The sequence below is a fragment of the Silurus meridionalis genome, chromosome 25 (assembly GCF_014805685.1).
Source record: "Silurus meridionalis isolate SWU-2019-XX chromosome 25, ASM1480568v1, whole genome shotgun sequence".
Classification (NCBI taxonomy): domain Eukaryota; kingdom Metazoa; phylum Chordata; class Actinopteri; order Siluriformes; family Siluridae; genus Silurus; species Silurus meridionalis.
The window spans coordinates 14,392,096-14,407,476 of record NC_060908.1 but is presented as its reverse complement, the minus strand read 5'-3'; the positions used below and the strand labels follow the sequence as shown (position 1 = coordinate 14,407,476).

At 40.0% G+C, this 15,381-nt stretch overlaps 3 protein-coding genes across 3 annotated transcripts; 1 reads left to right on the top strand and 2 right to left on the bottom strand.

Annotated features, from left to right (window-relative positions):
- Positions 1-111: 111 nt before the first annotated feature.
- Positions 112-4,007, bottom strand: LOC124379448 (grass carp reovirus (GCRV)-induced gene 2p). Its single transcript, XM_046839814.1, has 2 exons — positions 3,873-4,007; positions 112-3,114 (listed from the first exon to the last, which is right to left on the bottom strand). The coding sequence occupies exon 2, from the start codon at positions 3,102-3,104 to the stop codon at positions 2,457-2,459; it is 648 nt and encodes a 215-aa protein (XP_046695770.1). The 5' UTR covers positions 3,105-3,114; positions 3,873-4,007; the 3' UTR covers positions 112-2,456.
- A 714-nt stretch (positions 4,008-4,721) lies between these two features.
- fdxacb1 (ferredoxin-fold anticodon binding domain containing 1) lies at positions 4,722-9,899 on the top strand. Its single transcript, XM_046839577.1, has 6 exons — positions 4,722-4,943; positions 5,447-5,691; positions 5,985-6,141; positions 6,259-6,462; positions 6,707-6,865; positions 7,962-9,899. Exons 2-6 carry the CDS (start codon positions 5,532-5,534, stop codon positions 9,022-9,024), a joined length of 1,743 nt encoding a protein of 580 aa, XP_046695533.1. The 5' UTR covers positions 4,722-4,943; positions 5,447-5,531; the 3' UTR covers positions 9,025-9,899.
- LOC124379316 (cytochrome P450 2J6-like) lies at positions 9,639-13,224 on the bottom strand. Its single transcript, XM_046839578.1, has 9 exons — positions 13,016-13,224; positions 12,623-12,785; positions 12,211-12,363; positions 11,909-12,069; positions 11,649-11,822; positions 11,419-11,554; positions 10,851-11,038; positions 10,631-10,772; positions 9,639-10,532 (listed from the first exon to the last, which is right to left on the bottom strand). Exons 1-9 carry the CDS (start codon positions 13,175-13,177, stop codon positions 10,330-10,332), a joined length of 1,482 nt encoding a protein of 493 aa, XP_046695534.1. The 5' UTR covers positions 13,178-13,224; the 3' UTR covers positions 9,639-10,329.
- Positions 13,225-15,381: the final 2,157 nt, after the last annotated feature.

Here is a 15,381-nt window from a genome sequence, read left to right as displayed (position 1 = left end):
CCGGTGCTCCTAGTAAATGCGATAAAATAACATCAACACTAAAATAACAATAACATCACTAGCTCTTGCTTGTGCAAGTAAAAAAGAAAAAGAAAAGATGAGTCAATTTTATTGGTTTAACATTTCTTTTATTTCAACAACACCCCCGAATAGAAAAACCCAATCGATACATAGGAGCTTCAAAAACTAAATTACGAGATTGTCAATATCCGATTATTCAATTATCACTATTTCATGGCGAAGGCATTTGATGGCAGTAAACTGGACAGATGGAGTAGGAAAATATAATACTTCCATTATGCCTCCTTTCAGTTCAAGTCTTACAGCCATATTGTGTAAACAATATATAAGAACAAACAAGATTGCATAGATATCAACTTTTTTTCAAGAATAATGTGCAATAGAGGTATTATAGAGGTACGTGCAGTTTCTAATGAACCTGAGTTTAAAATTTTTTTATTTTTGTGACTCTCTTAAAGAGTAATACGTAGAAATATTGTTCGGTATTGTGTCTTGTAAAAAAATTATTATAGGCAGGTAAATGCAAGAACGAGATAATGAGACGAATCACAATTCCGCTGCCAGAATCGTAAATTTTACAAACGTGTCCATAATCCAAATCTGACTACTTAGGATCCCTATTTACAAAAAGTTTTTAAACCCTATAAATAATTGTCCCAATTTTTGCATAAATATAACCAAGAACATCATCACATCACAGTGTTCACCACCTAAAGTCCTAAAGTAGACACAGATTAAACAAATGAAACACAAATGTTATGGTGGACTACATAATTTCACCTTCAGTTGACCTGCTAAACCTAGAGATCTTACAGATATGAAATATTGGGTCGTTTATTTCTTAATCACCAAGTATAAGTTTGTTATATTTGTTAAATTGGTCTCTCTTGATTTACTTAGGTTTTATTGAGCAAAGTGGTGATCTTTATGATGTCCTTCTCAAACTCTTAGATCAACATCCTCATCCAATCTAGTTCTTCCACGCATGCGTTTGGCAACTATGGGATCTCGAGCTTTTAGCTACGCTGCCCCTTGAAACAGCAACTCATTTGAAAACACATCTTCAGACAGGCAAGCTTTTTTTTAAGAAGTCCTTGATTGTCATGTAAGGCGCCTATATAGAAAACGTATTATGTTTATGAGGAAATATAGGAAATTCGACAGGGTTCACAAACTTTCAAGCACCACTGTATACTGCAGTTATAAATAAATGCAAACATTCGGGGTAGGTAGGGCATTGCGACAGAGGATAATGAAAGAATTGGGAGCGAAAGTCGCATAAGAGTCGAACATCGACAGCTGAGGACTGTGTTTTTTTTATTGCCGTACGTAATGCAGTTACTATTACGGTGTAAACCATAGAAAAAAAATGTCAGTATTTGAGCTGTTTGTTAGCGTCAATTCATGACGCGACTTTTTAATGCGCTACATCGTGGTGTGTAGAAATCGGTTTCATTTCCAATTCACGGTCAAAACCTTGCAAACTTCGTCCTGCGATCCGAAGGAATCGGGATTTCGAGTGGGCGGAGCTAAAACAAAAAAAGTCATGTAAACTCAGCCCTGACTGCATAATTTGTAAGTCATGTGACACATTTACGAAAACGACCCCAGATTTGTGACCATTAGAAAGTCGCTTTTACACACAGTGGCAGGAAACGAACGAATGAAATGAATTCGTTAAGATATTTTGCTAACTATAAAGGGAAGCGTCCCTGTTTACCCCAAATATATAGAGCAAAATACATATCTAAGCTATTATATTTAATAAAAGCGGAAGCCATTTTCTCCCAATCAATTATGAATGTTAAGATTTCGTGAACTTCACAGTAGGCATGTGTGATGATGAGGCCTTGATGTAGAATAGAATGTAGGCAGAAAGTAACCTGAAAGCCTAAACCTTTCCAACACCGGCGCAAAATATATAGTAAAGGGTGAAAGATTTGATGCGACCATGTTGTTTACATACAAGCAAATTTCTGAGTAAGAAATGAAGCCGCATCACTAAAAAGATTAAATATACAGATATACAGCGATTTGCAAAAAAGTCGTCAATCGCACATTTTTGCTACAAGGCAGTGGATAACGAGTGAGAAAAATCACGAATGATTGATTATCATTGAGCATTATAAAGCTAATAGGCAAGATAGCTGAATCACAAATAGGTGACACCCCCCACCTACTACCACCCTCTTCTTCTGACCATACCTTTTTCTTTGGCAAAATGTCACCAATGAGTATGCTTCCCTTATTTGGTAGTAATATTCACCTTGTAACAATGGCAAATCAATGGCATGTATTCCATTGGGGTCATGGAAAAGTGGCACAAATAATAGGAGGAATTGTTCTTAATGGACTGGTGTATATGCATCAGTGCTGCTGATCCACAAAGTCCCTGAGTGGGATGATGCAGATGAATAAATGAACAAACGAATATATCAGTTGTGCCAGTACCTGCACTTGTGTTTGGTCATTAAAGTGCAGACGGTTTCCCCGCAGCCCCAGCAGGTCTGGACGCTATGCGCTGGAACTATTTTCCACTTGCACAGCTGGCACACTTGCGGGTTGGTGCTAGCGGCTTGTGGAGATTTCCGTTCAACCAATTGCTTGAGTTCATTTAAAATGGTTGCATTGGGCGCCAGCATGACATCGGTCACTTCGATGCGCTTGGGGTCCCACACGCAGTCCTCCTCCATGCCACTGGGAACGGCCTTCATGCCGCACTTGGGTGGTACCCATGCCGTGTCGTACCCATTGCTGTGCCATGTCTTCTGCATAGGGTGATTGTCCTTGTCGATTTTCTTGACTTTTCCACAATCGACCCTCAGTTTCAGAACCACACGGTCTACATAAGTGGAGTTCAGTGGGTAGCGTTCGGCCTTCTTCTGGTTGCGGCTCACGTAAACCCCAGGCCCCAACATCCCACCCGAGGATTGCTTAAAGCCATTTTGGATGATATTGCGAGCCGATTGGATTGTGGTGCCGTGGTACATGGTGTAATACCTGCCGGATTTCGGCTCTTGTTCTGCTCTGAGCTGGCGGTCCTCATCGTACTCCACTTCCCAACCGAAGAAATCAATCGACATTTCTTTTTTTCTGTACCAAAATAAATAAAAGGAAAAAATTGCAATGAGTTGTAAGAGAAGTTAATATCATTTGTACAGTACATCAACGTGTATATACATTACACATCATTGTAGTGAAGGGAATAAAATAGCAGAAACATTGTTGAGCAGCAGAGACCACCAGTGTAATAATCATGTCTCTTGCCTCATGTCTCTTGCCTCATTTGTACAGTAGATTAGGGGTCGCTCATAAATGTCGCTTATACCTGATATTACGATCTACAATCCACAATTAGTAGACATGACTACCATTTAGCAAGTTTTCTAACCAGTCCTTCAATGATCGTTCGATGAAGACGCATTAAGACAATGTCAGAAAGCAGCAAATGTGGTGTGGTTATTTGCATCCAGAACAACTTTGAACCACAACTGCTTCTGAGACACAATGAACACAAGGTTCATATCTACATTCCAAACAAGTCAAAAGACACTGACTTCACACTGGGGCGTACAAAATACACCAACCAGCTACAAATTAGACTCTGTAATACCAAACATGTCATATATTTGAGAAAACAGGAGCACATTTGACGTTTTCAAGCCTGACATTCAGGTATAATCATCAGAACTGCTTCTTTGTAAGAGTGTAGTTGAGAATAAAAGGACCTCAGAGCTTCCAAAAGTGGACGTAATGAATTAGAACGGATCTAAACTAACAAGTTAAGAAAAAAATCCGGAAAGATGTAAAAAATAAAAATAAAAAAACAAACTCAAAATGTGGACACCGACCTGCTGTTGGTGCTCCTGCCGACTCCTCTCCAGGTTGTGTGTGTGTGTGTGTGTGTGTGTGTGTGTTTGGGGTGTCAGTACTTTCGTTTTCGTTTCATTGCTCAAGTGTCCTTCCCTGTTCCTGTAAGCGAAAACGATACTCTTCCATACCTGATCATTCCTAATAATAACCCTAGAAGTGTCTATAACACTTTACTTTTATATTATATTATATTATATTATATTATATTATATTATATTATATTATATTATATGATGTTATGTTATGTTATGTTATGTTATGTTATGTTATGTTATGTTATGTTATGTTATGTTATGTTATGTTATGTTATGTTGTTGTTATTTTATGTTTATAAAACCACTGAATTACCAGAAAGTTGGTTTGGAAATTTTGGTGCATTAATTATAATTATAATTATAATAATAATAATTATTATTATTATTATTATTATTATTATTATTATTATTAACGCTGTTCGTGGACGAGACTACTTTGTGGTTTCCACTCGGACTCATTTGATTGTGGCTTCTCAAATGTTTTTCACCTGAGTTTATACACCTTTAAAAGAAAAAAGAAAAAAGAAATTCCAATAGTTTTCATTCTAAAGCATATATTTCGAAGTAAATCATTTCGAATTAAAAGAAACGCTTAGGTTGGCATTGAAATATTGTAGCTAACGGTGATAAATTACAAATTATAAATTTTAATTAATTTATTTCAATCCTTATCATTTTATTTTTGTTTGTTTTTATTACTTCTTTGTAGATTGTCACGCTGAAAAGGAAAAAAGTGTAAAAAAAAAAAAAATAGAGCAACAAGGGGTATGTTCACTGAGAAGTAGTGATGGTTTCCACCCGGACCAAATTCATAGTTACTCTGTAGATGGATTTACCCGAATAAGTGAGCTGAAAAAAAGAACTGTCTTTAAACAGCAACAATAATAAAATATTTTCCAGACCTTTCACCGGATATAAATATTTGGTGCGGGTTTTTTTTATATTTGTTGTTTTTATTTTGTCTCATTTGCGCCTTTTCGTGTCGAAAGAGAAGAAATTCGCGTTGAATTTCAGGTAACTAGACAGCGAGAAATCCCCCCCCCCCCTCTCTCTCTATCCCTCTGCATCTTTCTTTCCATTCCTCTCTTTCTCTCCATTACTCTCTTACTTCCCTATCACTTTCTCTCCTCTCTCTCTAACTGTTCATCTCTCCTTTTCTCTTTTCATCCTGCGTACTCTCTCTATCTCTTCATTCCTTTATCTCTTTTCATCTCTAATCTCCTCTCTTTCTCCATCTCTTATCTCCCTCTCTCCATCCCTTTATCTTTCTTCATCTCTCATATCTTTGCATCTGTCTCAACCCCTTTCTTCCTACATTTCCTTCTGCATCCCTCTCTCCATCCCTTACTCCCTATCTCTCCATCTTCCCCTCTCTCTCTTTCCAATTCCCCTTCTCTCCATCCCCCTCTCGCTTTTCTTTCTCTATAGACTTCACTGAATTGTATTTCACCAGTTTTTTTTTATTATGATCTCTCTCTCTCTCTCTCTCTCTCTCTCTCTCTCTCTCTCTCTCCTAGAAAAGACAGATAAATAAAACAGAAGGGAGGATGTTTGTGAGTTCGTGGTGGAGACGTGCACTCTGACAGCAGGGCACTAAAGGAAATGGAAGTGCTCTTGGTTGGAGAAGGAAACTTCTCGTTCTCGGTGGCTGTGTGTGAATCTGGTGATGTTCACAGCATCATCGCCTCCTGCTTACAAACCGAGCAGCAAGCTGTGGCCCAGGAACACGCAGCCCACAACATCCAGCACCTCCGAGACCGAGGTGAGACCTTCAGCTTCAACATGGCCATGAACAAATTCTGATGCTTTATGCAAATGTTTATGATTAGTGAAACCGAACTCAACATAGAGCACAAAGTCCAAATATTCATGTAAATGTTTTAAAGTAATGATGGTGTTATAAATGACGTAAATCCCTTTTGTGGATATTTTAATAACCCCTGTGTCCTTTGAAGTGTTGCTATGAACATTTTTTGAGATGGTTGCTATGGAACCTCAATACCCACAGATTAGCAGATACAGATTATTAAGTGTGTGTGTGTGTGTGTTTTTTAGGCTGTACAGTGCTTTTCGAGGTCGACTGCACCAGCCTGCACGAGCACGAGGTCATCCGGCGGCGTGCCTACGACCGTATCATTTTCAACTTTCCTCACTGCGGGCGGAAAAGCGGCGTCAAGAAGAACCGCGCTCTCCTGACCAAATTCTTCCTGAGGTGAGACTTCTTTTCTTTCCTTCCCTTTTTTCGTTCAGAACTGATGTAAGACTCTGAGGGTTACATAACCGCTAAGGATCTTCAACACACTGCTTGTGATAATTCCCCCCCCTCAAGCTGCGCTGAAGTGCTCAAGGCCGACGGAGAAGTGCACGTGGCTTTATGCAACGGCCAAGGAGGCACACCATGTGACAGCCCGATGAGAGAATGGCACAACAGTTGGCAAGCGGTCGCCATGGCAGCCGAGGCCGGCCTGGTTCTCAGCGAGATCCGTCCTTTCGATCGAGACCGATATCAAGGTTACAAAAGCACGGGTTACAGGTAAGCGGTATGTCATACATACACGTCCACCTGTGTACACACACCTGCTTTCGGCAGCAAAACCCCCGAAGCACAACAATAGGGTTTGAGGTTTTATACAGAATTATAGCCAGCATTCATCGCGGTTTGTTTTTGATGCACTCTCCTTTCATATTCATCATAAAAAAAAAAATGGAAGGCGTGTATTGACACATATATTCACATTTAATAATTGCAAATAAAGCTCATTTCAATTCCTTTGTAGGAGTCAGGATAAAGGTTTTCACGTGGAAGGCGGACTGAATCACGTTTTCACCCGAAGCCTGCCATACACCATGCCTGAGAAACTCAAAATGCAGGCCACGATCGGGAAGGAGACGGTCAGCTTCGAGCTTCCTCAGGAGTTAAGCGAATATGTGAACAGGTGAGGGGTTTTGAAAATGTTCACAGGTAAAATGTGCCACTAGTTCCATGATTCCAGCATGTCCTGGGAATTCCTAGACTGCTTTTCCAATTTTGCAAAGCGATATTGCATACTGTATATTCTGTTCAGCCAAAATTTAGGTATTTTTACCTGTTATATAGAAATATATATAATATATATAATAGTACACTGACCAGGCATAACATTATGACATTATAACATTATGACGGATGAGGTGAATAACACTGATCATCTCTTCATCATGGCACCTGCTAGTAGGTGGATATATTTATTACTCAGCAAGTGAACATTTTGTCCCAAATTTGGCGTGTTGGAGGCAGACAAAATGGGCAAATGCAAGGATTTGAGTGAGTTTGACCAGACATGGTCATGTGATGGCTAGACGTCTGGGTCAGAGCATCTCCAAAACTGCAGCTCTTGTGGGATGCTCCCAGTCTGCAGTGGTCAGTATCTCTTAAAAGTTCTCCAAGGAAGGAACAGTGGTAAACGGCCGAGGCTCACTGATGCACGTGAGGAGCGAAGGCTGATCCGTGTGGTCCAGTCCAACAGACAAACTCCTGTAGCTCATGTTTCTGAAGTTCAGTTAATGCTGATTATGCTTGATGGGTTCAGGACTGTTTTAGCAGCAAAAGGGGGACCAACACAATATTTGGCAGGTGGTCATAATGTTATGCCTGATTGGTGTAACAGAAATTCGCCAGTAATTATAATTCCTAACCAGTGTGGTACAAGGAAGTGTATAATCACATGAAGGTTGCTGTCTAAAATCTATTGCCTGGCAGAGGGAATACCTAAATGTATAAATTTGACCAGCACTATTAAGTCAAAAGTTTTAACCCTGGACACATGGCCATAGTGTAGAGGAAGTGAAGAGAGTTTTTTCCTTATAAATCTGACTTTTGCTCAGTCATCTTAATCAATCACTGGTCTCTATATAGGCCCCATAGGGAGGTGTTGTCATCTTAAAGATTAAGTATAGCCACCTTGAGTTCCCCCTGCTGGTAATCCAGAATGCCCTGAAATGACTGGACTTTAACGAGCATGTCACGTTGTCAATCCTTCCTCTTTATGTCAGGGATTTTCTTGGTCGACAGTCACGCCATCCTGTGAAACTTGTCCAGGAGCAGTTGCTCAGAGAGATCAAATCCTCATGGCCCATGTGTTCAGTGAGCGGCAACTTTCCCGAGTTGCTCAGCTACTCCCAAGACAAACTTCAGGCTTGCGGCTCAAACCTGAGCCCCTCTGAAATCTACAGGATCAAGCCCATTGAGACCCATCCCCTTGACCAAGGTGGAGCAAACGAGAAGGATCGCGAGACAGTGGAGGAGCATCAGTTCTCCAGCATTAGTTATATGCTGCGTCCATCTATGTTAATGCATGCAGAGGAAATTGTTCAACGTGAGGATTTTAGCCCTGGAACCATTTATACACTGAGTGGGTTGGTTTTTCAAAGAGTTCCAATCTGTCCAACCCGCTCCCCTGCTTTCCACCAGCTTCTCCTCGTCGCTGTTTTACCAACCGAATCCCAGCCTGTCCAGAGCCTGCAGAATTATCTGGAAGCTCTGCTTTCTCATTACGAAGTTTCCTTCGAGAAGAAGGAGCTAGCTGAGGAGTGTCGAGTGTTGCTCAGGTCTCGGGAACGCCACAATTTTGGCCAAATAACTTGCGCCCCCGTCCATCAACCAAAACTCCCGCTTGGTCAAAGCTCCATTTTGACTTTGCTGCTAAATCTGGACCATCTAGCAACCCTGGTCTTCTCGATTCCTGACTGGCGCCTGCAGTGGACGCCGGACCCGCGTTTCCTGGCAAGGTTTGAACCCGGTATCCAGGTGCCCGCCCTGTTTCGGCCGTTCTCGCTTTACCCCCCGAGTTACACCCATGACGTGAGCTTCTGGATGGAGCCGGACGAATTCGACGAACTCGAATTTCACGGGGCAGTCCGCATCGCCACATGCGGCGCGGTAAAAGACATAAAGCTGGTAGACAGGTTCCGCCACCCTCACATGGGACACGCCAGTCTGTGCTACCGGTTGGCGTACCAGTCGCCAGATCGTGCCCTGTCCCGCACCCAAGTCCTGGTCTTGCAAAACCAGCTGCGCACACTGCTGCCTTTACGCTTGAACATCACCCTCCGGTAAAAACTCAAGGAAAACAAGGACATCACACAAATACTTCAGTCTGAAGTCAACACGAGGGGAGTCATACCAATACCACTTACATCCCAGGGGTCATCACCCTTTCTGTTATTTTTATTCCAGAGATCATGTACGGGTAATCTAACTCAAATAAGATACACTTAATGAAATACTTAATACCAGCCTCCATGATGTTTGTTATTTAGTTACCACCCGAATACTAAATAACCAGATGACGCACACCTTCATAGGTACACGTGTTCTGTTACACAAAAGGTTGTACATAACAATGGAAGTTTTCACAGTCAAATCCACACCCAGGATTAAAAAATAGACTCCTTTGATGTAATACGGTTTCACAAAACAACTCCAAGCCGGTAATATTCTGCACTTGACTTAATGATGCAAACATGGAAATCTTCCCGGTCGAACCTGTAATTTATTTATATTTTGTGCTGGTTCTTAGAAGATCTTGATGAGGATGCTGCATGATCTTGTGACTTTTTATTGATCACTATCAATGGAACAAAACATGACAAGAGGACGTGGGAATGAAACGGTCAGGCAGTTAAGCAGAAAGTCTCATCATCCAAAAAATGATTGTGGTTTTTTCTTTGTTTTATTTCTCTCTCAGCATGCTCCTCAACATGTTCTCTCTCATATGACGCAGTTTTAATTATCCTACCAATCCAAGTTTTCAGATCAGGGGGTTTTGGGGCATTTCCGACTATGGCAGCTGTGATACAACCAATCTTGATAAGGCTACATTCATTTTTTCTTTGCTATATGGGTACCTTTGATTTCTCTCCAAGAAGACATGATTGGGGGGATTGGATTTTATTTATGATTGTTTGTAATAAACATGCTGCTGAATACAATTTTGTGTCACATGGTCAAGTTTGTTCCTGTTGCAGAGATGGAGTGCAGAAATCAAGATCAAATTCTGACTGAATTATACATTTCCTTCTAAACGTTCCCCACACACACACAGATTTGAGCTTTTCGAGGAATAAAGCGCAGCAGCGCCACCCATGGTTCTAAGAAAGAATTACATATGAAGAGTACCGTGTTTTGGACCCCTTTAGCGTTATCAGGAGTCAAACTAGTGATTATGGTGCAGAGGAAGAACAGGATTGTTATGTAAGAAGAAACATTGTAAAGAATAATAATTGAATGTTGAAAATTGCATTGAGCAAAGGAAGACAAATGAGAGCGAGGATAACGGGTTTTTATTTTAAGTGTTGTTTATTATGAAATAATAATACATTTTTGAAAATATACTGTGGTCAGTATACAGATATTTCTTGACTAGTTGTGCTTTTCTTCAGTCGGATGTCTCAGCTTGACTCCCATCTTGTAAGGTTTGGGCGTAAGTGTAATTCCAAATACAGGAGTGAAGTTTGGTGCTCCTGCATCTTCAGGCCAAGTGAACTGAAAGCGACGCAACAGAGTGACCAAGACCAGGAAGAGTTCCATGCGAGCCAGACCTTCACCGAGACATGTGCGAGGACCTACATGCATGCACAAAGTACAGATTTTTTTTACATGTTATCTTATAAAAAATCTGTCTTTTGCCAGAATTTGAAAGAAACCTATTATAGATACTCACCAGCAGAAAAGGGCATAAAGGCCTCAGGCTTTTTAAATTGGCCCTGTTCACTCAGGAAGTTTGATGGGTTAAATTCATGAGGAAACTTCCACTGGCCTTCTTCACTCAGCAACGACGAGAGGTTGGGGATGATCAGAGTGCCCTAGAATGTGGCGAACAATAAGCAACACACACACACACAAAAACAAGTGAATGCTTTGAAATGAAATGTAATAATCACCGCCGGAATTCTGTAGCCCATCAGTTCAGTATCTCTTGTGGTAGAGTGAAACACGCTCAGAGGGACGGTGTTGGCGATGCGTTGAGACTCATGGATCACAGCCTGTGTGTAGGGCATGTTGTGTCTATCTTCAAATGACGCATGATCTTTCCCCTCCAGAACCTCGTCAATCTCCTGCTGGCATTTCTCTGGAAACATTGAACAAATCGGCATGACACCTATCTTTTTGCAGAATGTATCCAATGCATAGGCAGTGCCAGCATGGTTTCTTTGCATAGGCAAACAAGGCGGTCATCTAAGTGCAACCAGCTTGGACTGGTGCCCCCTGCTGTGCCGCTGCCCTTGCCTATATAAATTATTGACCTGTTCTTTTTGCTCAATTTAATATACAGTATATGTTTACATACTTGTATTTCAGGCAATTTTGCAATGATTAATAAATGTGTTTAACTTTACGGAAGGTTGCGAATGATTTCTTTGATGTGGAGGACGATAGGAATATTGTCTAGGGTACCACAAATGCTAGAACCCGCCCTGGACGGTGCTGTGGCTAATATATAGATCAGACCTTGAATATCTGGATGTGTGATGAGATAGAGGAAAGCTGTGAGGAGGGTGTTGGAGGTGGTATCAGTTCCAGCGAAATGCAGGTCAAGCAAATGCATCACAAGCTGCATCTCACTAAAAGAAGAGCCTTCATTCTTCTGTTGAAAAGCATCAGATGATAGTTGTTTAAATATACAAGGATCTACAGTAAATCCTCAGATTGGAGCGACAACTAATTAAAATGTCACACACCTTATCGAGCTCGTCCAGGTAGCAGTCAACAAAGTCTCGTGGCTGGCCTGGCACTCTGGTCTCTTTGTGCTGGTTTATCATGTTTGCTGCCTTTTGCTTTAATATTTTTAAATATGTAAAGGCCTTTTTAAAAGGAAGGGGCAGATATCTCACGAAAGGAAGCATATCATAAATCTGCAGGGAAAATAGAGCAAAATATATTACTGGATCAGAAAATATACGAATAACATTATAGACATAATGATTTATTGATGTCTTACCATTCCCCAAGGTCCATTGGCGATCTTTGACAGTTTCGTGATCAGCCGAATGTACTCTTTCAGGGTTTGATCCTCATAGTCGTAACGAGTGCTAATCAAAACCAGGAAGATGATATTTGAAGCTGCATCATGGAACAGAGTCTGAGGATTCATGGTGCTTCCTGTTCAGCAATTATGAAAAATGACATTACTCGACAAACATCACAGGCATTTTGGCCACCAGACAAATTTGTTCTTTTTTTAGGTATACAAATGAAATCACTTGAATATTTCAAAATACTGACACTGCTATGGAAACTAACCAACACTTTTTTCCAGTCGCGCAACCATGTGCTTAATTTCGGCCAGGATTCTTTTCTCCATGGACTGCTTGCCCATGCCAAAGTTTCTCAGTGTCATGATGTCGAAGCGCCGGTGTTCCTTCCATCCAGGACCATAATCAGCCATAATAACACCTGTTATAATATTAATAAGTCAGACTGGAACAGCTAAATAATTAGCAGATACACATTAAAACACAATGATGTTAATAGCAAAAATAGTGTAAATCTAGAATGAAGGAACCACCCAAAGGTATTTTTCTTATAAAAATATAGCGAGTTATATTTCTAATATACTGTAAGTGAGACAGCTAGTTATAGAAACAATAGAAAATAGAACCTCACATGGCCGATTAGAACAAATGAAGGTGAACTTAATTAAACTGTAGTTCACCTTTCTTTTCCATGACATTGCTGACCAGAAGGTTTTCGGGACGTCCGGAAAAGTCTGCAGATTTGGTCACCAGAGCTTCTTTTATCGCCTTTAAACCAGTAAGAACAACAGCTGGCCTTCTCCCGAAGTACAGGCTGTATACTTTCCCATAGCACTTAGCTAACTAGAGACCAATAAACAGTTACAAAACAAATTTAGTTTTCTACTGTAAAATCTTATTGGCAGGTAATAACAGATCATTGCAAGTTGCCAGATTTTTCACATCTCATTCGCTTGGCAGACATCATCTATACATTTATCTTTCTAGCGCTTGTTAGTTTGTTTTATTGCGATACCACTGTCTAGAACAGAACAATAGTATGTGTCCTGAGACAAGTCTGTATCGTACTATACCCTCTCCAAATCTTTCAGAGGATTGTTGATGTTGAGTTGAAACAGGTTGCCGAATATAGGGATGGGCCAGGGTCCAGGAGGGAAGTTTTTAGGCTTCTGAATCCAGATGAAGAGGAAGACAAGGCAGACACAAAACACAGCCAGAACCCAGGAGCTCAACATGTTTGACCGTCGCACTGCTTCTATCTGCTCACACCTGCTGGAGGGTGATTCTTGGAAAGGTGACACAGATTAAAGTCCTCACATCAACCAGTGTTTGGTTAACCACCATGGCACCTTGCCAAGACTTCCAGTTGTAGTTGTGTCCTATTTTTATTGTAAAAAGCATTTCTTGTCAGTCAAATATGTAAAGAATACACGTTTCTAAATCTATAAATAGTACGATTTCTACCTTAAAACCTTATACAAAAGATTAGTGAACCCACAGCCACCATACCCATATGTGGTCCTTCCTTGCTCCTAAGTTTGAAGCAGACATTTGCAGAGGATGTCTTTGTATAATATATCATTACAGTTTCTTCTACACTGAAACTAGGGGCCACAAAGCAATGTCCATAAAGACATGGTCATGCCAAGTCAGAGTGGACCTGAGGATCAGGTTCCAAAGCCTCGAGCCGGCAACATCGGTGTGTGAATAAGGAACAACTCGAAGATATTGGGTAACAGGATTAAGGTTAGTTGGAGTGGAATGGTAGTGGAAAACATCAGCAAATGGGTGCCAAAGCATTCCAGGGGTTGTTTTAGTAGGATCAAACTTGATTGCACCACTCCCAGACATAAATAACAAGTCCCATGCACTAGAAATAGTTTTTTCAGTTTAGGAATAGATTTCCCCAGGTAGCCAAGATTGCTCTCCGAATCAATGGAATGAAGAGGAGCAAAATAAATAAATAAAAGGTTTTAGCTTCATTAACTCAGGGAAGTAATAGCCATCCAGATTAGACATCCTAATTGCCCCAGTTATGGGGCAATCGGGGCAAGTGCTTCTAATAAAGGTCCTGTTGCATATGTAAACATCAAATCTCTGAAAAACAAAAAACCCTGGATTCCAACTGTTTCCTCAAAGAATGAGAAGCATTTCTTTATCAGTATATATTTATATTTAAAAAATTATAAAATTTCGCTTAAGGTAAAGAAGAACCAAAGCAACACAATACCCTGTATCAACGTCATTTTACTTTGTTTAATAGTTTCCCACATTATCCACAATGCATTTCCACCTGCTCATACTATCTGTCTAATGGATATGAAGTCCTACTAATACACTATATTAGAAGTTGATGAACTCTTTTGAACTCTTTTGACTTTTTTGCCAAAGATAAGCACTCGTAACTGTATAACCAGATTATGTAACAGTTTGTTAGTTTCAAAGATCTAAAACATCCTACATATGTACATGGATGCCAGAGCTTCAAGAGAGTATGTTAATAATGCAGTGTTGTTTAGGTTTTGGTTTCCACCCCTTAGTTCAATGAAAGGGAAACATTAACGTTACAACATACAAACACATTCTGGAAGGCATGGTTTGATCAGGGCTGGTTCTAGGAAATAATATTAGGGTGGGCTGGTGCATATAATAGGTGGGCAATCAATGGTAGTGGCCCCAACATCTAATCCAGCTCTCCTCATGAGTAATAGTTACAAAATTAGAAAAATATCATTCAAAACTCAGTAGATAAACAGAACATTCTATAAAATGTTCATTATTTTTAAGTTTTATAGAAAGTTTTCCTTTTTAAAAGATTTTTTCTTACTACTTAAACAACAACAATATCAAAACATTATATAACCATTATATAACCATAACATTATATAACCATATAACCACTAAAAAAAGTTCTGATCTCAACCAAGGCAAAAGGGTATTGGTTTCCTTATGAATATTAATTAGATCTTGCCTGCCTTCCAATATCTAGCGAATCAGCAAATGGTTTCTTTATGAATATTAATTATACATCGGCTGCTTTTCTAATCAGGTATTGATTTTCTCAAAATATTAATTTCATAATATATTTCCTGCTTTTCTGTAACTAGCCAGTCAAAAAGTGGTTTCTTTATGAACATTATTTAGAGATCGTCTGCTTTCTATAACAAGCCAATCAAGTATTGGTTTTCGCAAGAATATTCATTGGACATTTCCTGCTTCTTTATATCTAAACCAATCAGTGCTCGAATTGAGTTAAGTCTTATGGGGTCCACAGTTATTGTGTAATTCAGATATTTTTGGATAAAATAATCTTAGGGACCCACTAAGTCAATTTTATGTCTTACTTGTAATGGGCGGGGGGGGGCATTGTAGCCAATCTGAAAGCGGTTTCTTTATGAATATTAATTAGACATTGTCCGCTTTCCTATAAGAAGCCTAT